Below are 24,912 nucleotides of genomic sequence, written 5' to 3'. Positions count from 1 at the left end.
ACCAAGAGGGCATGAAATGCTAAGATCTTCTCCGGCACCTTATCTAAGCAAATGCCTCTCTCTAGTAGCAATTTAGTTTTGGGGAGGGAAATTTAGTTTTTGGGAGGTCAGCTTAATATTGATTTTGGCATTCGGGGGACATGAATTGGGTTTGATCATATTCTTCCATGTTGAGAATTGAAAACCTGAGAACAACACAACAACACTCATCATTAACATTTTTATGCAAAAACTATGTTATGTTGTCCAATTAAGCTCAAGAAGTGGCACCTTAGCTCTTTTTGGGCTCGAAATAGACTTAGCAGATTTTTGGTCCAGGCTAAAAAATAGCCTCAGGTATGGAGAACGCAGGCCACTAGACTGCGATTATTATGCCGCTATCGTGATCCAATGACCGCAATTGTGGTATCTGAGGCAAGGCCGGACCAAATTTTTCAAAACTCAAATTGCCCATTGAATGACACATTGTATTCCAAAGAAAAAACATTCATTAATTGAAAATAACTTGGTTCCTAGGTCCTTGATTATGCCCTTGGAACATGGAAAAACTAACATGGAACTCATTTGGGAATTTAATCAAGCACTTGGTGAGCACAACTATTTCTGTGAAATTTAAGCAAATTTGCATACTCAAGGCTTCCCCAACTATGTGCACACCATAACAATAGCTCAACACACCAAGCAATCATATTCAAACAAATATTTAGCATTCAAAGTACCATTTTAGGCCATCCCTACAATATGGTCTCTAAACCTACAAATACACATAAATATGGTGTTTGAATCACATATCAGATTGAGGGATGCAAGAGGATGTTGATGCATAATTTGGATGCCCAAAACTTAGGTAATATTAGTTTCAATTTGAGAGAAAATTAGAAATAAGTGTGGGGGGAATGGGTGACTGTTCAATTTTTAAACCAACTTGACCGCGATCACGGTCTAAGTTATGCAATCACGGTCACACGACTTTCGCGATTGTGGTGACACGCATACGTAGATCACAGTAATAGAGACCAAATTTAATTCTTTGTTTTCCCCTATTTAGTCCACTAGTCAAATGCACCACACTTTCCCTTTTCTAACTCATTCAAAACACTTCATAGTACCACAATTTCATGAATCAAACACACACAAAATTAAATCTACTCTACTAATAAAAAAATAAAGGATACGAGCCACTTTCATGGCATTGGTGGGCTGCCTCCCACCTAGTGCCTAATTTATTGTCGCAGCACAATATTTTTTATCTTTTTAAGTTTGATCCTCAAGGGACCCATCATTCACCTTTATGCCTACTAAATCAATGACAGACACCACTTGTAGTTCTATGTATTGTATCTTGGTCTTGTATACTTGAAAGGACACATCATTATCTTGGACCCAAAAGTTTATTTCTCCTAACTCCATATCAACAATAGCTCTTCGGATTGCTAGGAAACGTCGTCCAAGGATAATAGGTATATCTTGGTCTATCTCACAATCAAGAACAATGAAGTCTGTTGGAAGAATAAAGCGGTCCACCTTTACCAAAATATCAAACAAAACTCCAATCGGTCTATTGATAGACCAGTCTGCTCAATAGCCTCGTTGTTGTTGGAGTAGGAGTGCCCAACCGAAGTTTTTGATAGATTACATAGGGCATGAGATTGATGCTTGCACCAAGGTCATACAAGGCTCTTTCAAACTTATGTCTACCTATAGTGCAAGGTATTGTAAAGGCCCCAGGCTCCTCTTTATTCTCTTCTATAGTGCTAGTCATGATAGCGCTACACCCATCAGTACTTTGTATAGTTTTACCATCAATAAGATATTTCTTTGATACCAACTTCTTCATAAGCTTAGCATATCCCAAAATCTCTTGAATGGCTTCTAACAATGGGATATTAATTGATAGATTGCTAAGCTTAGAAAGGAACATCTTGAATTTGGCATTGTACTCTTTCTTTTTTAGCTTTTGAGGGAATGAAGGGGGAACCTTCATGGTAGGTAACGGATAACTTTGGAATTCATCATTCTCAACCACCTTCGGATCTCCTTCTTTATCAACCATTTCCTTACTTACCATTGGTTCTTTTTCATTCCCTCCTTTAGACTTCGGAGCTTCCTTATTTGAATCATTTACATTCTTCTTCTTCATATTTATTTGCTCACCATTTGTCCTTTTTCAACATCCACCACAAGATCACATAGATCTTTGCCACTCTTAGTGACGATCGCTAATACTTGGCATTATTTTTTGGGTTCACAACGGTATCACTAGGAAAGCCTCCTTTTTGTCTAGCATTAAGTAGGGTGAAGATTTGGCCGATTTGAATCTCCAACTATTTGATTGAGGAGAAGTGTGATACAAATATTTGGTTGATTTGTGAAAATCCACCTTTCAATTACTAGACCATCTTGTCCATTCCCTTCGCTCTCATCAAGATCCTTTCTAACACATCTTTGGTCTTGAATTTTCCAAGATCAAAGAAATTGGACTCTTTACCCTTTACCCAGTCATGGGGAGGCACATATCGATCATATTCCCTTTTTTTGTCTCTCTAATCATGATATCTTTCACGATCACGCCAATCCCAATCTTTTTCATGATCCATCCAACCTTGGTTCCCACCTTGCCTTTAACAAGACGGGAGGGAACCCACCGGATAGTTAGCTAAATACCTAATTTCTTCATCAAGCCTCTTGGTATTTTCTTCATATATCCCTTGGATGCTACTACATTCACCGTGTGGGTGCACCCATCACATGTTTCGTTAGCAGCTCCAATTATGTCATCATTTTTTCCATGTTTTCCTTCCTCTCTTCATCTCTCTTTCTTTTCTCTTTATCAACATAGGAGGTGGTAGGAGACCTTTTTACTACCTCGATATCTCGAGTATTCCATCCCCAATTTTGTTTTGTGACTTTCTCATGCAAGTTTTTAGCTACATTATAAGACAACTTCACAAGTGAACCCCCGACCGCTTTACCTACCACGATTTTGTTTAGTTGATCCAAAGCCCGGTAGAAGATTTGGATAAGCATCTTATCAGGGACCTTGTGGTAGGTACATTACATGAGCTTTCCATTAAATATCTCCCATACCTTATATAGAGGTTCTCAATTCAATTTCTGAAAATTAGTGATTTTGTCACCCAATTGTAACATCTTGGATGGTAGAAAGTATTGGACTAAGAAAACAAAGGTTAGTTCATTCCATGATGTGATTGACCTGGTGAAAAGAGAACGTACCCATCATACCACCTCACCCATTAGAGAAAATAGAAAGAGTTGCAACCATATGGAATCTTGTAAGATGTGAGCAATGTCGAAAAGGGCATAAAATTCCACAAAATTCTTCAAATGCAAGTTGGGATCTTCATGAGCTTGCCCCCCAAAGAGACCCTTCATTTGAAGTATGTGCAACATAACACTCGTGACATAGAATATCCCATTCCCTTGATTAGGTGGGATATGGATAGCACTCGTACGTCCAACGACATAGAGTTTCTCCTTGTCATCAATGGGACCATCAAAATTCTCAGTATTACTTGTATGGTCCCTCATGGTGTCGTAGACACTATTGAAATCACGTAAAAAAAAAATAACAAACAAAGTAAATCAAAACCACCATGGGTATACCCAAAGCTACAATCAACACCGCACAAGTGAAAACTAAGTCTCACTCCCTGGCAATGGCGTTATTTTGATCACACTCATCTATACCGTAGTTTTGATATAGGACGATCGTTGTCAATAAAGCTCAACTCACGTTGATGTCAAATCCTCTAGGAGTGAGTATAGTCTTCAAACCCTATATGTGTTGATAGCGTCTAAGTGTATGCCCGTAGTGTAAACAAAATGAAATGCATAAATTAAAATGGGGAATTGGTTTAAAAAGTTATGTTACCAAAAATCAAATCAAACTACCAACTCAAAGAAACAAATGTGGCTAACATTTCAATATTAGACAAGTCTTGGGATTATGTCTTCCTAGGGGAAAATAATACATGGGTTGGTGACAATTGGATGTAAATTCTAGTTGATGATTACATGGGTAGGATAGATTAGAGGTTCTTGATGCTAGTTTGACAAACAAACCTAAAGATTATGATGGACCCTTTCAGATACCTTATGAATGTGGCCATCAAATCCATCTAATACCTCAATTGGGCATCCCTATTTCTAGGAAGATGCCCATGACCTAGCTAATTCTAAATTAACTCTTATGTCTAAGATAATGAAAAGAGAATAAGCTCCATCTAACTATTGTTCACTAATGCTTTGTCACCCATATCCCTCTTTCAAGGCTGATATAGGACCTAAAAGTATCGCATATTTCTCTTCTCTTTCAACGACTCTTATTGCTCTAAATAAGCTCTCAACCTTTAGGAGTGCAGGCACGACTAGCTTACTCCAACCTTCTTGTGTGACCGCATGTTGGAGAAAAGAGTTCCACATCTTAAGTAAAGTCTTTCTATGTACAGTACTCTACTTGAAAGTAATTAGTTAGAAAAAGAATGTCAAGGAAGTTGGTGACCTGATGACAGGGGAGCCAGCGACCGAAGCCCGAAAGTCGCTATAGAAGATTGAATGAGTCGGCTAATACCTTCTCGAGACTATCGAACCTGAAATCCACTTTCCATCGCTCAGCGTCATGCGTCATGCTTTTGTAGACCAGCTAGTATACATTAAAGAAAGTGGCTTCCTCAATTAAGCTAAGCTAGGTAGTTTGTTGTTAGAATATCTATCCTAGTAGGAAGATGGAAATAATGTGAGATTTTGAAATTTAGGGTTTTGACCTGCAAATCTATTATGGTAATTTAGGGTTTTCACCAAGAGATCCCAATTAAATCAAACATGCATTAGTAAAACCCATCATCAACAACAAAGAATCTATACTAATACATCACAACCCACACATATTTGCACCCTATTTTCAACATAATCCCAAGATAAATATTTAGCTACTCATGAAGTTAGGGAGAAGAAATATACCAAAAGGATTATTCAATGCTTCCATGGAAATTTCAAACAAGAATATTCATCAATTTAACTTCAATTTCACTAAACTCAAATTTGATATTTAAACACAATGGTTTCCCCAATTTGGTAGGGTTTTAAAGTCTGCAAATTCAATTTTCAAAGTACGGAATGCCAAATAAGAAAGGGTTTTTTTTCTTTTGTGGGATTTGGGGTCGTCTACAAATAATTACACAATTTCCCTTGAGCATAAACCCGCTATGCCGCTATCGCTGCAACATGGCCACGACTGCCATAAAAACCTCGCAATCGCCGACAGTTTACCAAGCTTAACTTGTCGTTATTGCGAGCCTCAGACTGCGATCACGGTAACTGAGGGTCAGATCCTCCTCTTACCTAGCCTTTTGTACTTTTCTTCCTGTTTTGATTCTTTTTCAGCTCATTTCACTCCTTTTCTTCTTATCACCTGTAGACCTGGAAAATGTGGGAACTAGTACATTCAATGACGAAATTGTCTCATTCATAGAATTAAATTATTATAGTGAGCACAAATTTAGAAATAAATGAGTGCTAACTTTACCACTAATCAGTGGACCATCATGTTCAGTTCTATTCTTTTTGAATGCATTCTTGAGTCTCCTAAACTCATGATTAGGTAGCAAGAAACAACGGTGACAATCAAACCATGAATTTTTCATGTCTTATTTTATTGTGAAAGATTTTGTATTTTCCATTTAGTATGGACAAGCTAACTTTTCTGCTGTCATCCACCCAGACAACATTCCATAGGCAGGGAAATCATTAATAGTCAACATTAGATAGGCTCACATTTAAATTTTGTTTAAGTGAAATATCCTAAGTTTTAACCTCCTCATGCCATAGAATTTATTGCTCATTAATCAAAGGTTACAAGTAAACCTTAATATCATTTTTTAGATTAGGTGGGCCAGGAACAACACAATTCAGAAATATTTATGGACTAGTCATCCATATTTCATGAGAAAGATTATATGGGTCGATAAATATAAGCCAACATGAATATGGAGCAGCACCAATATAAAAAGGTGAGAAACCATTCACAAACAATCTCAATCAAATATTTCGTGGCTCAGCTGCAAAATCTGGATAAGTTTCATCAAAATGATTCCAAGCCTCTCCATAAAATGGATGAGACATAACACCAGAGGGCCTTCTATTTTCACTGTGTCATCTCATAAGAAGAGGTGAGTTATTTGATACATACAACCTCTTCAACCTTGGTATAAGAGGTAAATAATGCATTGCCTTAATAATAATTTTTATTTCCATGACAAGCACGCTTATAGCGAGGGTGCTGACAAATTTTTCAAGACTCTAGGTTAGCATCTTCCTTAAAGCATAGCATGCAAACATTTTTACAACAATCAATTCTAATTGAGGAGAGACTTAACTTTGACACCATTGTTTTTGCCTTGTAGAAAGAATCAGGAATCTCTAAAGCGGGCTCAACTAAATCTTTAATAAGGTCTATCATAGAGTCTATTCCTCTTTTAGCAATATTTCAATCAGATTTGATACTTAATAATCTAACAGCAACAAACAATTGAGAGTGTGAACACCCATCATACAAAGGATGACTAGCAGAATGTAACTCTTCATAAAAATGGTGTGCTTCTGTATTGGGAACATATTCGATATTTTCCCTAAATTTGACCCCTTGTTGCATTCCAAAAGAATCATGCACCATTTTTTTCATCCTAGTATGTTGATAGCTATTATGCCCTGCAGATCTACTACTTTCACCAACAATAAAGTTATTTTTCCGAACTTCTCCATGACTAGTATGAAATCTTAAAAAGTCCTCTTGAAACCCTTTTCTATAAAGATGATCCTTCACAACTTCTTATTTTAGAATGCTAGTACCATCACATTTTATACAAGGACAACGAATCGCCTGAAAAAGTGACCAATCATCAAGTGTCTTGGAATGTTCAATAAATCGATCAAAACCTTTAATAAATTCCACCCTAAGACCCAGTCTATTATGATTATTTCTTTAATATATCCAGCTATAATTAGATTCCATCTATACAATCAATCACAATCTTAATTAGTTCAGGTCACAAGTAAACATGTCAAGTGACTACATTTAACTATTTTCAACTCTCTAATTCACATTTCAAGTGACTACACTTAACTATTTTTAAGTTATGAGTTGACATTTCAAGTAACAACACTAAACCAATTTAAAGTCATGAATTCATATTTTCAAGTGACAACACTAAACTAATTTCAAAAAATAAGTTCACCTTTCAAGTGACTACACTAAACCATTTTCAAGTCACTAATTCATTTCTAAACTGAGTACACTTGATTATTTTGAAGTAACTAATTAACATTTCAAACCACTACACTTGATCATTTTTAAGTCACTAATTAACATTTCAAGGGACTACACTTAACCATCTTCAACTCACAAATTCACTTCTCAAGTGACTACTCTTAACCATTTTCAAGTCATAAATTTGTATTCAAGTGATAAGACCACATGAATTTCAAGTCAGGAATTCACTTATGCAAATGACAACACTTAACTAATTTCAAAACACAAGTTCACCTTTCAAGTGACTACACAACACCATTTTCAAGTCACTAATTCACTTCTAAAGTGACTACACTTGATTATTTTGAAGTAACTAATTAACATTTCAAAATACTACACTTAATCATTTTCAAGTCACTAATTAACATTTCAAGTGACTACACTTAACCATTTTTAACTCTCTAATTCACATTTCAAGTGACTACACCTAACCATTTTTAAGTCATGTATTCACATTTCAGGTGACAACACTAAACTAATTTTTAGTCATGAATTCACATTTTCAAGTGACAACACTTAACTAATTTCAAAACATAAGTTCACCCTTCAAGTGAATAGACAAAATTATTTTTAAGTCACTAATTCACTTCTAAAGTGACTACACTTGATCATTTTGAAGTAACTAACTAACATTTTGAGTGACTATACTTAACCATTCTCAAATCATGAATTCACATTTCAAGTGACAACACTAAACCAATTTCCAGTCATGAATTCATATTTTTAAGTGACAACACTTAACTAATTTTAAAACACAAGTTCACCTTTGAAGTGAATACAAAAAATTATTTTCAAGTCACTAATTCACTTCTAAATTAACTACACTTGATCAGTTTGAAGTAACTAATTAATATTTCAAGTGACTACGCTTGATCATTTTCAAGTCACTAATTAACATTTCAAGTGACTATACTTAACCATTTTTAACTCTCCAATTCATATTTCAAGTGACTTCACTTAACCATTTTCAAGTCATGAATTCACATTTCAAGTGACAACACTAAACCATTTTCAACTCACTAATTCACATTTTTCAAGCGACTACACTTAACTAATTTAAAAATACAAGTTCACATGTCAAGTAACTACACTAAATCATTTTCAAGTAATTAATTCACTTCTCAAGTGACTACACTTGATCATTTTAAAGTAACTAATTAACATTTCAAAACACTACACTTGATCATTTCGAAGTCACTAATTAACATTTCAAGTGACTACACCTAACCATTTTTAACTCTCTAATTCACATTTCAGGTGACTACACAACAATTTTTCAGTCATGAATTTATATTTTATGTGACAACACTAACCAATTTCAAGTCATGAATTCACATTTTCAAGTGACAACACTTAACTAATTTCAAAACACAAGTTCACCTTTCAAATGACTACACAAAACCATTTTCAAGACACTAATTCACTTCAAAAGTGACTACACTTGATCATTTTGAAGTAACTAATTAACATTTCAAAACACTACAGTTGATAATTTTCGAGTCACTAATTAACATTTCAAGTGACTGCACTTAACCATTTTCAACTCACTAATTCACTTCTTTAAGTGACTACACTTAACCATTTTCAAGTCATAAATTGACATTTCAAGTGAGAACACTAAACCAATTCACATTTTTCAAGTGACTACACTTAACTAATTTCAAAACACAAGTTCACATTTCAAGTGACTATGCTAAACCATTTTCAAGTCACTAATTCACTTCTCAAGTGACTACACTTGATAATTTTGAAGTAACTAATTAACATTTCAAAACTCTACACTTAACTATTTTCAAGTAACCAATTCACATTTCAAGAAACTACACTTAACTATTTTCAAGTCAGTCATTCATAATTCAAGTGACTAAACTTAACCATTTTCAAATACTGAATTCACATTTCTAGTGACAATACTAAACCATTTTCAAGTCACTAATTCACATGTTTCAAGTGGCTACACTTAACTAATTTCAAAACACAAGTTCACATTTCATATTAGCAACATTGCAATTCAAAATAAAATTATTAAACTTTCATTTATATTATAAGTCAAACAATTCAATTGATTTAATAAAGCAAATAAGTAGAGGCATCGCATGTCCCTCTCACACCATATAATCGTAACAAAACCTATGGCTTTCAAAGCCTTCTACAGCAAACAATTCCACCATAACACTACATTTAAAGACTTTACTTTAAGAAAATTGAGAGAAATCAACTTACCTTTGCTTGGCCTAAGTTGAAAAGAGAGAGACAATTGGTCACTAAAAATAACAAAGTAATTTTTTTCACTACTCTCACAAGAAACAACACCTTTTAACGCCGATCAATAGGTAAAAATAATAAATTATAAAAATAAAAAAAATAATTTTAAAGTACCAAAGCAAAATCAAATTAGTTTGCACTTAAATTTGAAGTTCAACACATAAAAGCAGAACAAGAGAAAAATAATAATTTTCATTTGATTTTTTTCCCAGAAACTAAACTTGAAAATATGAATATTCAGACAAGAAAAAATAATGTAAGAAAAACCTTTAAATTATGAAGAAAATCTTAGATCACCAAAAATTAAAATATTCATGTAAGAATAGCACAAATGAAGAAGAAAATCGAGAGGTGGTTAACCTTGTATTGACCTTATCAACGAAGAAGAAATTAATGGAAAGTTCTGTGACTTGTGGTTGAGATTGAGAAGAAGAGAGATTCAGTAACTAAGAGATTCAACCTTCGGAGATAACAAAAGACTTCATATTAACAAATGGCAACAATCCATTTTAAAAAAATTTACAAAAGACTAAATACAATAAATTTAGTAAAAAAAAGAATTAGTGTGAGGATTTATTATGAAACACAAAGAAATTGTTAAAAATGTACAAATCAAAGCAAATCCAAAAAAAACTACTATATTTTTGACAAATCCAATGAAAAATGGTGAATACAGAAGGTGAAATAGTGGAAATATCCACCCATGCTAGCGAGTTTTCGATTGAAACTACTGAGATTCAGGTAGCGAGAGAAGCTCTAATATTTGCATTAGGAGTGATGAGTGATTTACAATTAATACCATAGCCCAACTGTATGGATCAAAAATTGGAAGACCCATCACCAGAGAAAGATTCCATTAGTGAGATTTTGTTGTTGATTCCATTAGATGGTAGGGTTATTTCTTGCTAAGTGTAAAATTAGATGCTAGGGAAATTAGAAGAGAAAAGAGGCATGACACGCCCCAAAACTATGCCATGTCATAGGGGCACCTCAAGACCACATGAACTGGAGGTCGCCCGATAACCCATCACAATCGTCACATCAACCACATAGGTCAAGTAAATCCTGACCAAAATTGAGATAGCTGAAAACATACCACAAACTTAAACAATGTCTAACTATTTCATAAATAATCAACACACTAGCCAATATACCCAAGTCCACAGTCATCCACAATACCTCTATACAAACCAAAGTTTAGAAATGTATATGCCGGGATATTCCACTGACAGTAGCCAAACCAAGTCCAAATGACTAAGTCTAAAGATAGGAGACCAAGGATGAAAGTCTTCCAAAGAAAGGAAGCACACCACTCCAAATTTAATACACGAACCGCTTCAATCATCTAATCACTGTGGAAGAGAAGAGCAAGCTCTGGCCTCTATGTCACGTGGGGACATAGCATTCGGAGACAGTTAACGGTTGGAACGCTAGTATGTAAGTCAAGTATAAGGATAAAATAGCATTATCATTCAATAACAAGTAAATATATATATCATATTCACTCACATTCATAACCTTATCCATACATATATACATATCACATGCTAACCAAGGGGACAAGTTTCATCAACACTTACGAAGCACTTATTCATCATGTATGCAATGGAGGACTCCAACCTTTCACACTCATAGATTCACATATTTCTTATTAGGAATAGGACTAACTATATTCACGTATCATCAAGAAAAGGATTCTAAACACATACACATCTATTTAAGTGAGGGACTCTGACCACTCACATACATTCATTCAAGTAAGGGACTGTAACCACATGCCCATACATTATGCAACGGACTCTATCCTTATGCTATATTAGATAGGGGACCCTAACCCTAATCCAATTCATTTGGCGAGGCACTTCGACCTCATGATATCTCATTATGCAACGGACTTTAACCACAAGTGATTTCATTAGGCAAGGAAATTTAACCTCAAGCCATCACGACTCTCACTAGTCGATATTGGGACTCTAACCTTTTGTCCATGCATCCATATACATTCATTTCTACACATAAAGACCTTAACCCATTTAGCCAATTCAACACCATACATGACCACATAGTCTTCATGGGAACCTCCATTGCTTAACCATTTTAATAGGGCAATACCTTAGTTCAACTCATCATACAATTGAAACTATGGTTCTCAAGACCTTTACAAGCCATTCACACTTAATTAACAAGTCTATACCACAATTTAGTTCAACACACAATTCAATTTCATTTTCATGTTAGGGACTTTAACCCCCTTCTTATTCATCAAACCATCAAGGTCATCAATTACATATTGGTCTTTTGCCCTAGTTCAAAGCATCATCATCATGTACTAGACATCTCACTTAGATATTTTCAAAAACACCTTGTGTACAAGCCTTTACCATGGACAATTTTATGGTAGAAACCATCAAGACTAGACATGTTAGACCACATACAACACGCATTCATATGTGCAAACTACCATCAATAACATGTATAAACATAAGTCTAAGCAAGAATCATCATTATTCAATATTAGGCAACAAAACCCTTTTCATTTGATTTCAAAACCACTATGTACACTTACTAATCCAAGTGTGAAATACATGGGTTTAGATTTACTTAGAAAGGGGAAGAGATACATGCCTTAAACAAGATGAATCACCAAGAATATTAACTCCCCTTTGCCTCTTGAAGACCACTCTTAAAATCCTAGCCTCTAATTCTTCAAAGATGAGCTTGGGAGAGTATTTAAGGTGTTTGATCCATCAAAAATGGATGTTTAGGAGGATACACACAATTATATAGTGAGAGGTCTTAGGGTTTTAGACATGAAAAATAACCACAAGGCCCTTAGTTGAAAGCTAAAAATTAAACCCGCCCAGGGGTACGACTCACTTAAGTATTTGTATCCTAGGGTATGAGTGGTACCCTGACTCGTACCCCAGGATTCTCCTTGATCACACACACTGTTAAGGGTATGAACATGCACCTTTGAGTCATATCCAAAGGGTACGACTCACCCCTAACTCGTACACAACAATCGTACCCAAAATAGTCCACTTCCAAACTCATGACTCCCCTGTAAGACTCACCTAGGTACGACTAGTACCCCTAGGTACGATTTAAGGGAGGGTCACTCATACCTAGGACGGTGAGTGATCCTCACCACACTGCCTAGGATACGATAGGGAGGAGAAGAAGGATACGACTCGTATCAAAGGGGTACTACTCAAGCTCCTAGTCGTACCCACCCTAATGACACCAAAATATTAAATTTTTCAATGGTTCGAAGTCTAGGTATTTCAAGGCAATTAAGATGGATTGGGTCAGGTAGTATAAAAAAAATTAGAAAATCAATCATAAGCAGTTGGTTTCTTTTTTTAAAAAATAATTATTCAAAAAATTAATTTTTTAATGAATTGTATAATATTATAATAACATCCAAATAATTTAATGTAATGTATGTACAAACCAGATAATTAGTTATTTTATCATTACATTAACAAGAGTAGTATATTTCCTCAATCGTATAATAATATCAATGCATTTCGTAAATTAGGATGAATTTTTAGTTAATTATCTTTTAAGTACAATATTATATACTTCATAATACATCGTATTAATCAGATGAATTATCAGCTAACTAGCTTACACTATTATAACCTCCACAATATACCCTTGTCTATATTAACGCGAGTAGTATATTTTATCAATAGTATGATATCAACGTACTATTCAAAATACTTTGATATATAGATTTAGTTATATAACTTTTGATTACTGCATACATCACTACACGAGATATACATATATATATATATTTGATTGACTATCATCTTCCAAATACGTACTATATGCATCACTTACACGAGTATATTACCCCATTACACAATGTATTTCACATATACTCAGATAAATTATGAGTTGGTTTATCTTATGTTATCATACCTTCAACGATATATTATTACCTTATCGATTAATCGTATGATATCAGTGTATTCCTTATATAACTGGATATATTATTTAGTTACCGTTAATTTTGACTACGTACTACGTACATCACACTACACATGAGATATGCATACATATATATAAATATAAGCTTCGGACTACGTCCTACGTACATCACTACATAATATATATTATATATATCTATATATACACACACACTCTATCTACTATCAGGTTCTAAATACGTACTATATATATCACATACACGAGTATATTACCCTGTAATTAATCCGACGTATTTCATACATACTTTGATGAGTTATCGATTAATTGATTAGCTTACATTAATATAACTTCAACCTACAGTATATTACACTTCGATCATTTCAAATCAAGGTATTCCATATACATTAAGTTAGCTTTTGACTTTTTACAATACACGAGATATACACATATATATACATATATATATACATAAACACACAAAAATGCACCTACACTACTATCGGCTATTAGGTTCTAAATATGTAATGCCTCGGAATATCATCCCAGAATGTCACACGGTGCTTAGGGCTACAAGTAGCCCCAAGCTAACCCTTTGAGCCTGCTACTATCTCTACTGCTTACTATAAGATGTCAAATCAAGCAATAATGCTATATCTTTCAAAACTGAACTAGCATAATAAGAATATTGTCTGCATATCAAAACAATACTGGAAAGTCTATAACACCACTAATAATCTAGTCAGACAAAACTCTACTAATCAAGAACTAGAGAGTCATTGGGACAGATCCCCAACTGACTCAAACTGAAATCAACAAAACCAACTACTAATAATGCTGAATGTCTGGAGAATAGGTCCTTGAACTATGAGTACTCACCACTGTGGGAATGTAGACAAATGTACTCAGGATCACTGACGCTGCTAGGACTGAGCACTTGAACCTACATTATGAGACAATGTAGCACACAGACGTATATGTGAATCATTACTTTGAAGATGTACTGAGTATATGGGGGTGTATGCAATTAAATAATCAATATCATCAATCTTAATAAAAAACATGAATGCTATTGTAGATGACTCACATAGCTTGAATAAAACTGAAATCTGAATCTCATAAATCATGAATAAGAAAGCATGTAATATAAATCTCGTGAGTCATTACACTTTACTCTGAAATCGAAATTCTCCTCTTAGTCTCAAAACTTGTATGCTAAAGGAAACTTTAAACAGTACTTTTAAAACTCATGTGTTATCTCGAGGAGAATAGAACTTATTTAAAACTTAAGAACTTAGAACTTTAGGAACTTTAAAACTTGGGACACTTGGGAATTTCAAGATCAAACTTTCAACACATATACTTTTATCTTAAATAGAGTAGGGGACTGTTTTTGGAGTTTCTTCTAACTGACATAAACCATGTGAGCTACATGGAGTCCAACGTCTTGCCCACGTTGGGGAGAGTTATTCTACCCTTGCCATCAAAATAGAACCTCAACTTTAGTGATCACAATCTCAGTCATCCATTTATAGTGGGGATAATTATCTCAACCTATGGTGGCACGTAGTTCTGGGGAATAAAATCTTGGAATCATACCCAACTTGGTGCTAAATACTACTCCCATACTCAGCTCAGAACGTTTAAGAAAATCCACTTCAAATTAACTCAAGGGTCTATAATGAAGACCAAAATCATGTTTCTCTTTGCTTTAAATCATACTGAATGGGGATTCATTTCTTAACTCAGACTCAAAGCAAATCTTTCTTTAAAGTCAAAGCACTTTCTTATTGAATCATGCTAAATGACATAATCTTCAAGAAAAGACCAAAACTCATACTTGGTTTAAAGCTTATACTCATGCTCAGATAATTTCAATTTCATAATGAAGCTTAAATCATGACATAAATATTGGAAACACTTGAAAACATCAATTCATGATGGTAACATGAAATTTATAGCACTAATTCTCAATGCAAAACATGAAATAGGTGAAATATCATACAATTCAAGAATTGGGCACTTTATAACTTCATAAATTCAAATTAAAGTAAATTGGGTGCAACCCACTTGCAAAAACATGAAATAATTTTGATAAAAATTAAAGCTTTGGGCACAAGAATGAAGGGAGTGTTCTTGTGCAAACCCCACATACCTTGAATTAGAAGCTTTGAATGAACTCTTAACTTTGGGATGCTATTCTAACTTCTAATGGGTGCTTCTTGTTGCTCTCGTAGTGGGGATTTCGATTTTTGAAGAATTTTAGAAAAGTGACGGTTGAATTTAGAGCTCTCTTGAATTTTGGGTTCAAACCCTAGGATGAGTTCTAGGTGATTTTGAGAGATAATAACCTTATTTTTGTGTTTTGGGTATGTAATCCCATGTTAAAGCTGAAAAGAGGTGGGGGAAATGACTTACTTGGCCCCCCAGGATGCGTAAATTTAAAAGCTAAAAATAACTGGGCATCAACGTTGAAGACGACGTGGCGCGTTAGGGGCATCGACGTGTCACACCTCTACCGCATCAAGCCTCAGTACTTTTCCTGCACAAAAGTTGACCGACACGACGGGCGATGCGAAACACTAAAATTGCGTTGGTCCACTATTTTGGGACACCGAACGAGGCCTAAACGCAATCCAAAAAATTTAAAACTTATTCGGGAACACCCATTGACTTCCCGAATCATGAATTAGCTAAATTATCAACTATCAAAGGTCGAGAAGGTCGAAAATAAAGTCTTCAAAGTTCTAAGGTTATGAAAATGACTTAAGTCTCAATACTTAGCCAAATTTATAAGTCTAAGGCTTCCTTTATCCTGCTCTACAAGCTTAGACAATGAGAAAACTCGAGGGGTATTACAATATCTCCCCCCTGGGAAATTCGTCCTCGAATGTCACTAATTAGGCTAAGGATACTGAGGAACTAAGAGTGCATAGCTGAAACAAATGACTAAACTGACTTCATATCTCTCTAAACTTTTTGAATACATTGGAAGGTGCCAGAACTTATACAAGAATAACCACATAGCTGAATCTTTGAGTAGAAAGGGCTTAATTAATGAAGAATAGTACCTTCGGCTTTATCTGAACTCTCGGAGAAGAGGTATGGATACTTGGCTGGCATGTCTACTTCTGTTTCCCAAGTAGCGCCCTCAACTGACTAGTTCCGTCAAAGAACTTAGACCAAGGGAACTTCTTTGTTCCTCAGTCTACGGATCTGGTAATCTAGGATCTCAACCAAAATCTCTTCATACGAAAGACTAGTCTGAATATCTGATCCCTCTGAAGGATCCACTACAACGGAATCACCAATGTTCTTCTTAAGTATGGAGACGTGAAATACGGGATGAACAACTAGTAGATCTGCAGGAAACTCAACTTCATAGGTTACTCTTCCAACACGGATCAGAATTCTATAAGGGCCAACATAACGAGGACTAAGTTTCCCTTTTTTGCCAAACCTTTTCACTCATTTCATGGGTGAAATCTTCAAATATACCAAGTCATCAACTTCAAATTCAATATCCCTTCTTCTCACATCTACATATGACTTCTGACGACTCTGGGCAATCTTCAATCTTTCTCTAATCAACTTTACCTTCTCCATAGCCTCAAATACTGCATCAGTTCCGATCAAAGTAGCCTCACCCACTTCAAACCAACCTATGGGTGATCTACATCTCCTCCTATACAAAGCCTCAAATGGGTCCATCTGAATGTTAGAATAATAACTATTGTTATACGCAAATTCAATCAATGGAAAATGCTCATCCCAACTTTCTTTGAAATCAAGAGCGCAAGCTCTCAACATATCTTCCAAAGTTTAGATGGTCCTCTCATCCTGACCATCAGTCTACGGATAAAAATTGGAACTCAAATGAACTTGGGTACCAAGACCCTTTTAAAACGCTCTCTAAAATTGAGAAGTGAACTGAGTACCTCGATCCGAGATGATAGACAAGGGGACTCCATCAATCTGACTAACTCCCAGATATATAATCTAGCATAATTCTCAGTTGTATAAGATGTATTCACTGGCAAAAAGTGTACTGACTTAGTCAACCTGTCTACAACAACCCAAAAGAATCATAATGACAGCGCGAAAGAGGTAAAATAGCCATGAAATCTATATTAACCTCTCCCACTTCTAAGTAGGTATACCAAACTCTTGCATTACATCACCAGGTCATTGGCGCTCTACCTGCACTATATCCTTCTTCATACCATTCCATCAATAGATTTCCCACAAATTACGGTACATCTTGGTAGCGTTGGGATGTATAGAATATCGTGCGCCATGCACTTCAGCCATAATTCTCTGCCTTAAATCATCAACACAAGGAATACATAATCTATCCTCCAATCTCAAAACACCATCTCCCCCTGGGGAGAAAACCTCTACCTTTTGGTCTTTAACTAACTCCTTTAGTTTAACCAAACTAGCATCTAAGTCTTGCTTCTCCTTTACTTCTGAAACTAAAGAGGATCTAGAGCTACTTTGAACCAAAACATTACCTTCATCTGTATTAAGCAACCTAACACCCAGTCTATCCAAGCGATGCATATCATGAGCTAACTCTTTCTTATCCTTCTCCACGTGAGCCACACTTTCCATAGACAACCTACAAAGGGCATCTGCCAATATATTGGCCTTGCTCGGATGATATAGCACACTCATATCATAATCCTTTAGCAACTCTAACCATCTTCTCTGTCAAATATTTAACTCTCTCTGAGTAAACATATACTGTAGGCTCTTGTGATCAGTAAAGACATCAACATAAACTACATACAGATAGTGTCTCTAAATTTTCAAAGATAAAACCACAACAACTAATTCGAGATTGTGGGTTGGGTAATTCTTTTCACACGACTTTAACTGCCTAAAGGCATAGGCTATAACCTTACCTCTCTGCATTAACACATAACCCGAGCCAACTCTAGAGGCATCACAATACACCACAAAACCATCTGTACCATCAGGCAAAGTCAACACTGGGGATGAAGTTAGTCGAGTCTTCAAATCCTGAAAACTCTTCTCACAGGAATCTGACCAAAGAAACTTAACTTTCTTTTGGGTCAATTGGGTCATGGAAGATGCAATAGAAGATAAACCTTCAACAAAATAGTGGTAATAGCCAGCTAGAACTAAGAAACTCCTAATGTCAGACGGAGAGATAGGTCTAGGCCAATTTCTCGCGGCTTCTATCTTTTGGGGATCAACTCTAATCCTTTGAATAAAATAATATGACCCAAAAATGCTACTGACATTAGCCAAAACTCATACTTGTTGAATTTGGGGAATAACTGATGGTCTCTAAGAGTATGCAGGATAATTCTAAGATGATCTGCATGGTCATTCTTACTACAGGAGTAAACAAGGATATCATCTATGAACACTATGACAAACATATACAGATACTGCTTGAACACTCGATTCATGAGGTCCATAAAAGTTGCTGGAGCATTGGTTAGCCCGAAATACATGACTAGAAACTCAAAATGACCATAATGGGTTCGGAAGGCTGTCTTTGGGATATCACAGTCCCTTACTTTAAGTTGGTGATAGCCGGATCCAAGGTCTATCTTTGAGAAGTAACTTGCACCTTGTAACTGATCAAATAGGTCATTAATTCTAGGAAAAGAGTACTTATTCTTAACTGTAACCTTATTAAGCTGACGATAATCAATGCACATATGTAAATAACTATCTTCCTTTCGCACGAATAGGACAGGTGCACCCCAAGAAGAAATACTGGGCCTTATAAAACCCTTATCAAGAAGATATTTGAGTTGCTCTTTCAACTCCTTAAGCTTTGTAAGTGCCATACGGTATGGAGGAATAGAAATAGGATGTGTATCGGGAAGAAGGTCAATTCCGAATTCCATCTCTCTATCAAGAGGTACCCTTGGGAGATCTTCCAAAAAGACATCAGGAAACTCATTAACTATACTGACCGACTGAATAGTTGGAGTCTCAGACTTAGTGTTTTAAACTCGAACTAAGTGATAGATGCAACCTTTAGATATTAGCTTTTTGGCTTTGAGATAGGATATAAAATGACTCTTGGGAGATACTGAACTCTAGGACCACTTGAAGACTGGCTCATCAGGAAACTAAAACTTAACCACACGGGTATGATAGTCTATAGATGCATAACAAGAGTGAAGCCAATCCATACCCAGAATAATATGAAAATCAACCATCTCCAACTCTATCAAATCGGCAAATATGATTCTATGAAGAACAGTAACAGGACACTTCTTATACACTTGCTTAGCAACAACTGACTCCCCTACTAGAGTAGAAACTAGGAAAGGCTCAGGATCTTTTCAGGACTCATTTTAAAATTCACAGCAACTAGTGGAGTCACATAAGAGAAACTTGACCCAGGGTCCATCATTACATAAATATCAAAGCAAAAGACACGAAGCATACCAGTGACAACGTCGGGAGAATCCTCCTGCTCCTGATGGGATGGTAAGGCATAGAATTTATTATGCCTCTGACAGCCAGCAGTGCTAGATAAAGCGCCCCGAGAAGGGGTTGGACGGGCTAAAAGAGCTAGTGCACTGGTAGCCTGAGTCTGAGGTCGGGCATCTCTATTTCCCTGTCTAACATGCGGGCACTCTCTAAGTCTATGGACTATCTTTCCACAACCAAAACAACCCCTCTGGTATGCTAAGCACTCATCGGGATAGTCCCTACCACACTTAGTACATGGAGGAGAATGAGGCCTATTACACTGTTCTAGGATCTAGATATAGAAGGTCTATTCCCCCTGCTTCTGCCTGTTCCTGGGTACGGGTGCACTAACCGATGAAGGCGCTGGCATGGATGAATGGCTCTAAAACTATGGACAGTTCCCTCCATGCGATCTAGTCTGGCCACGCTCAAACTGCTCTAATCTAGCCCTCTTATTTCTCCTTACTCTATCTCTTTTCTTTATTTTATCTACTTTAATCTATAAAGCATGCATCATTAGTCTGGACAGATCCATATCCCTATTGAGCATAGCAGTCCTACACTCTTTCAACACCAAACTAGACACTTCAGTCACAAACTTACTCATACTACTTTGGGTGTCAGCCATCAAATTAGGAGCATACTTAACTAGCTGGTTGAACTTAAAGCAATACTCCTTTATAGTCATAGAGCCTTACCTTAGGTTTATAAGCTCCTCTTTCTTCGATTCCCTTGTTTCAAGTGGGAAGAACTTGTCCAAGAATTCATCCTGGAATACCTACCAAGTCATAGGAGCAGCATCCTCCTCTCTATTCTTCCTCCATGCTACAACCCAATCATTAGCAATATCTTTCAGACGATAATATGCCAGCTCTGTACTCTCTTCCTTAGACACATGCATGACTTGGGTGATCTTCCTCACCTCCTTAAGATACAATTTCGGGTCCTCACCTGCCTTCGACCCATAGAACTCTGGTGGATTCATACTCATGAAATCTCAAATCCTAGCTACAACTAAATCACCTCCTTGCTAATGCGGTACTGCAACTTAGTTATTATCCTAAACATTCACGGTGACTACATGGGCTAATGCCTGAAAGGCTGCCTAAAACTCAGCATGAGACACCATCTCATTCAGCGGATCAACAGGCTGTGGTTGCTCATTATTGTTTCTACGGGCATTTGCACTTTGGGAGGCATTTTCTGTCATAAGAGAGCATAAATTAATAGCTGAGAGAGACAACTATAAGAACGATAGATTCTTAAAGAAAGAGATGATTTTTTCCTAAAATGTCTTGTAGCCTCTTGCTCATAGATGTGGCACTCTACACCCCGATGATCAAGACTCTACTTAACGCAGCTTGTCAGACTCCTTAGGACTCCTTAAACCTTAGGCTCTAAAACCAAGATTGTAACGCCCTAAAATATCATCTCAAAATGTTACATGGTGCTTAGGGCTACAAGTAACCCCAAGCTAACCCTTTGAGCCTGCTACTATATCTAATACTTACTATAGGATGTCAAATCAAGCAATAATGCTATATCTTCTCAAAACTGAACTAGCATAATAAGAAAATATTATTTGTATATCAAAATAATACTGGAAAGTCTATAACACCACTGATAATCTAGTCTAACAAAGCCTCTACTAATCAAGAACTAAAGAGTCATTGGGACAGACCTCAACTGACTCAAACTAAAATCAACAAAAACCAACTACTAATAATGTTAAATGTCCGGAGAATAGGTCCTCAAACCATGAGGACTCACCACTGTGGGAACATAGACAAAGGTACTCGGGATCACTAATGTTGTTGGGAATGAGCACCTGAACCTACATTATGACACAATGTAGCACACAGACGTATATGTGAATCAGTACTTTGAGAATGTACTGAGTATATGGGGGTGTATGCAATTAAATAATCAATATCATCATTCTTTACAGAAAACATGCATGCTATTGTAGATGACTCGCATAGCTTGAATAAAACTGAAATATGAATCTCATAAATCATGAAGAAGAAAGCATGTAATATAAATCTCGTGAGTCATTACGCTTTACTCTGAAATTGAAATTCTCCTCTTAGTCTCAAAACTTGCAGGCTAAAGGAAACTTTAAACAGTACTTTCAAAACTCATGCTTTTATCTCGAGGAGAATAGAACTTCTTTAAAACTTAAGGACTTAGAACTGTAGGAACTTTAAGACTTGGGACACTTGGGAATCTCAAGATCAAACTTTCCACACACATACTTTTATCTTAAATAGAGTAGAGGACTGTTTTGGGAGTTTCTTCTAACTGACATAAACCATGTGAGCTACATGGAGTTCAATGTCTTGCCCACGTTGGAGAGAGTTATTCTACCCTTGCCATTGGAATAGAACCTCAACTTTAGTGATCGCTATCTCAGTCATCCATATATAGTGGGGATAAGTATCTCAACCTATGGTGGCACGTAGTTTTGGGGCATGAAACCTTAGAATCATACCCAACTCGGTGCTAAATACTACTCCCATACTCAGCTCATAACGTTTAGAAAAATCCACTTCAAATTAACTCAAGGGTCTATAATAAAGACCAAAATTATATTTCTTTTTTCTTTAAATCATACTTAATGTGGATTCCTTTCTTAACTCAGACTCAAAGAAAATCTTTCTTTAAAGTCAAAGCACTTTCTTATTGAATCATGTTAAATGAAATAATCTTCAAGAAAACACCAAAACTCATACTTGGTTTAAAGTTTATACTCATGCTTAGATAATTTCAATATTATAATGAAGCATAAATCATGACATAAATCTTGGAAACACTTGAAAACATCAATTCATGATGGTAACATGCAATTTATAGCATTAACTCTCAATGCAAAACATGAAATAGATGAAATATCATACAATTCAAGACTTGAGCACTTTATAACTTCATAAATCCAAATTAAAGTAAATTGGGTGCAACCCACTTGAAAAACACGAAATAATTTTGATAAAAATTAAAGCTTTGGGCACAAGAATAAAGAAAGTGTTCTTGTTCAAACCCCACATACGTTGAATTAGAAGCTTTGAATGAACTCTTGACTTTAGGATGCTATTCGAACTTCTAATGGGTGCTTCTTGTTGCTCTCGTAATGGGAATTCCAATTTTTGAAGAATTTTAGAAAAGTGATGATTGAATTTAGAGCTCTCTTGAATTTTGGGTTAAAACCCTAGGATGAGTTCTGGGTGATTTTGAGAGATAATAACCTTATTTTGGTGTTTTGGGGATTTAATCCCGTGTTAAAGCTGAAAAGAGGTGCGGGAAATGACTAACTTGCCCTCCTAGGATTTGGAAATTTAAAAATTGAAAATATCTGGGCATCGATGCTGAAGGCGATGTAGCGCATTAGGGGCATCGATGTGATACTCGACGCGTCACGCCTCTATCGCATCGATCCTCAATACTGTTCCTGAATAAAATTTGATCGGCGACGGGCGATGCGCGCGCCAAGATCGCATTCGTCCACTATTTTGGGACACCGAACAAGGTCTAAATGCGGTCCAAAAAATCCAAAACTTGTTCGAGAACACCCATTGACTTTCCGAATCATGAATTATCTAAAATATCAACTATCAAAGGTTAGGAAGGTCGAAAATAAAGTCTTCATAGTTCTAAGGTTGTGAAAATGACTAAGTCTCAATACTTAGCCAAATTTCTAAGTATAAGGCTTCCTTTATCCTACTCTACAAGCTTAGACAACGAGAAAACTCACGGGGTCTTACAAAATACGTACTATATACATCACATATAATGAGTATGTAATCACCCCATACAAAGAGTGTGTGCGCGTGTATGTGTATGTGTATATATATATGCATGTATGTATGTATGTTCTGATGAATTAACTATATTATATATATTATTTAACTTCGACCATATAGTATTAATACTACGATCGGATGATATTAACATACTATTAAATATGTTTAGATACTTTCTGTTAGTTTTTCATTACTCCGTACATCAATCACTACATCATATATATATACTAGTTTAGGTGTACGTGCTTTGCACGTGTATATAGTTGATTAACAATAAATGAATATCAAAAGAACAAATTATTGTGTGTACGTTATATTATTAATTTTAAGATAAAAAATGTGAAGAACATGATAATTCACCATATATTTTCTAATGTCTCTTTTAATTATTATAAACATGTGAAATATATTAAAATATACTTTAATCTTGTAGTTTTAAATATACTGTATGAAAATTTAGAAATAGAGTATTTAAAAAAAAGATATTGAAATGAACTAAAAATGGGTAAAATAAACAATTGAATTCGTATATTTTTTGTATGATAAAGAAATAAGATATTTGTGTGCTAGAGTATGTATGTATACAGGAAGACATTTCTTTGTGTAATTTCTTTTACACCGATCACTGATTGAGCTAACAAATACTCTTTCTTTTGAGAGTTTTTAGGTTTCATGCCTTATAGAGTTTTAAAATAGTAGTACTACTCTTTTAGGTACACATTTGTAGTGCTTTCTAGCTAATTAAGATTTAATAACTTTTTTTTAGTTGCATTCAAAGTTCTAAATATTTTTTTCTAAAATCCAATAAAAAAATAAGATTAAATCACAATTAGTACAAAATTTTCAAAAAAATTTAGATGAAAATACATAAAAAAATTCACGATATTCAAAATTAAGAAAAATCTGGAACAAACTAAATAACCATTATCATGCCTCATTTCAGTGCTCAATTAAATTGAAGTATCTAACTACAAAAAGGCAAATAAGATCTATTAGAAAAATAACAATTAACATCCTAATGATCTATATTTAAATTGTGATAATCCTCAGATTCGAATCAATTAAATACTGTATTTGTATTGTTGGATGGAATTCACTATTTAGAAAAAGAAATCAATTAAG

At 35.4% G+C, this 24,912-nt stretch overlaps 1 protein-coding gene across 1 annotated transcript; it reads right to left on the bottom strand.

Annotated features, from left to right (window-relative positions):
- Window positions 1-1,254: 1,254 nt before the first annotated feature.
- Window positions 1,255-2,140, bottom strand: LOC124898511. Its single transcript, XM_047412151.1, has 2 exons — window positions 1,637-2,140; window positions 1,255-1,524 (listed from the first exon to the last, which is right to left on the bottom strand). The coding sequence occupies exons 1-2, from the start codon at window positions 2,138-2,140 to the stop codon at window positions 1,255-1,257; spliced, it is 774 nt and encodes a 257-aa protein (XP_047268107.1).
- Window positions 2,141-24,912: the final 22,772 nt, after the last annotated feature.

The sequence above is a fragment of the Capsicum annuum genome, chromosome 5 (assembly GCF_002878395.1).
Source record: "Capsicum annuum cultivar UCD-10X-F1 chromosome 5, UCD10Xv1.1, whole genome shotgun sequence".
In the NCBI taxonomy this organism is placed as follows: Eukaryota; Viridiplantae; Streptophyta; class Magnoliopsida; order Solanales; family Solanaceae; genus Capsicum; species Capsicum annuum.
The sequence above is the reverse complement of the archived record's forward strand: the minus strand, read 5'-3'. Positions and strand labels throughout refer to the sequence as shown.

What these genes read in the sequence shown, in the direction of transcription:
- LOC124898511 (XM_047412151.1), bottom strand. Translation starts at nt 2,140, where the DNA reads ATGAAGAAGAAGAATGTAAATGATTCAAATAAGGAAGCTCCGAAGTCT. An exon ending in GCATCAATCTCATGCCCTAT is followed by an intron (nt 1,525 to 1,636) that starts GTAATCTATCAA and finishes ATTTTGGTAAAG; the next exon opens with GTGGACCGCTTTATTCTTCC.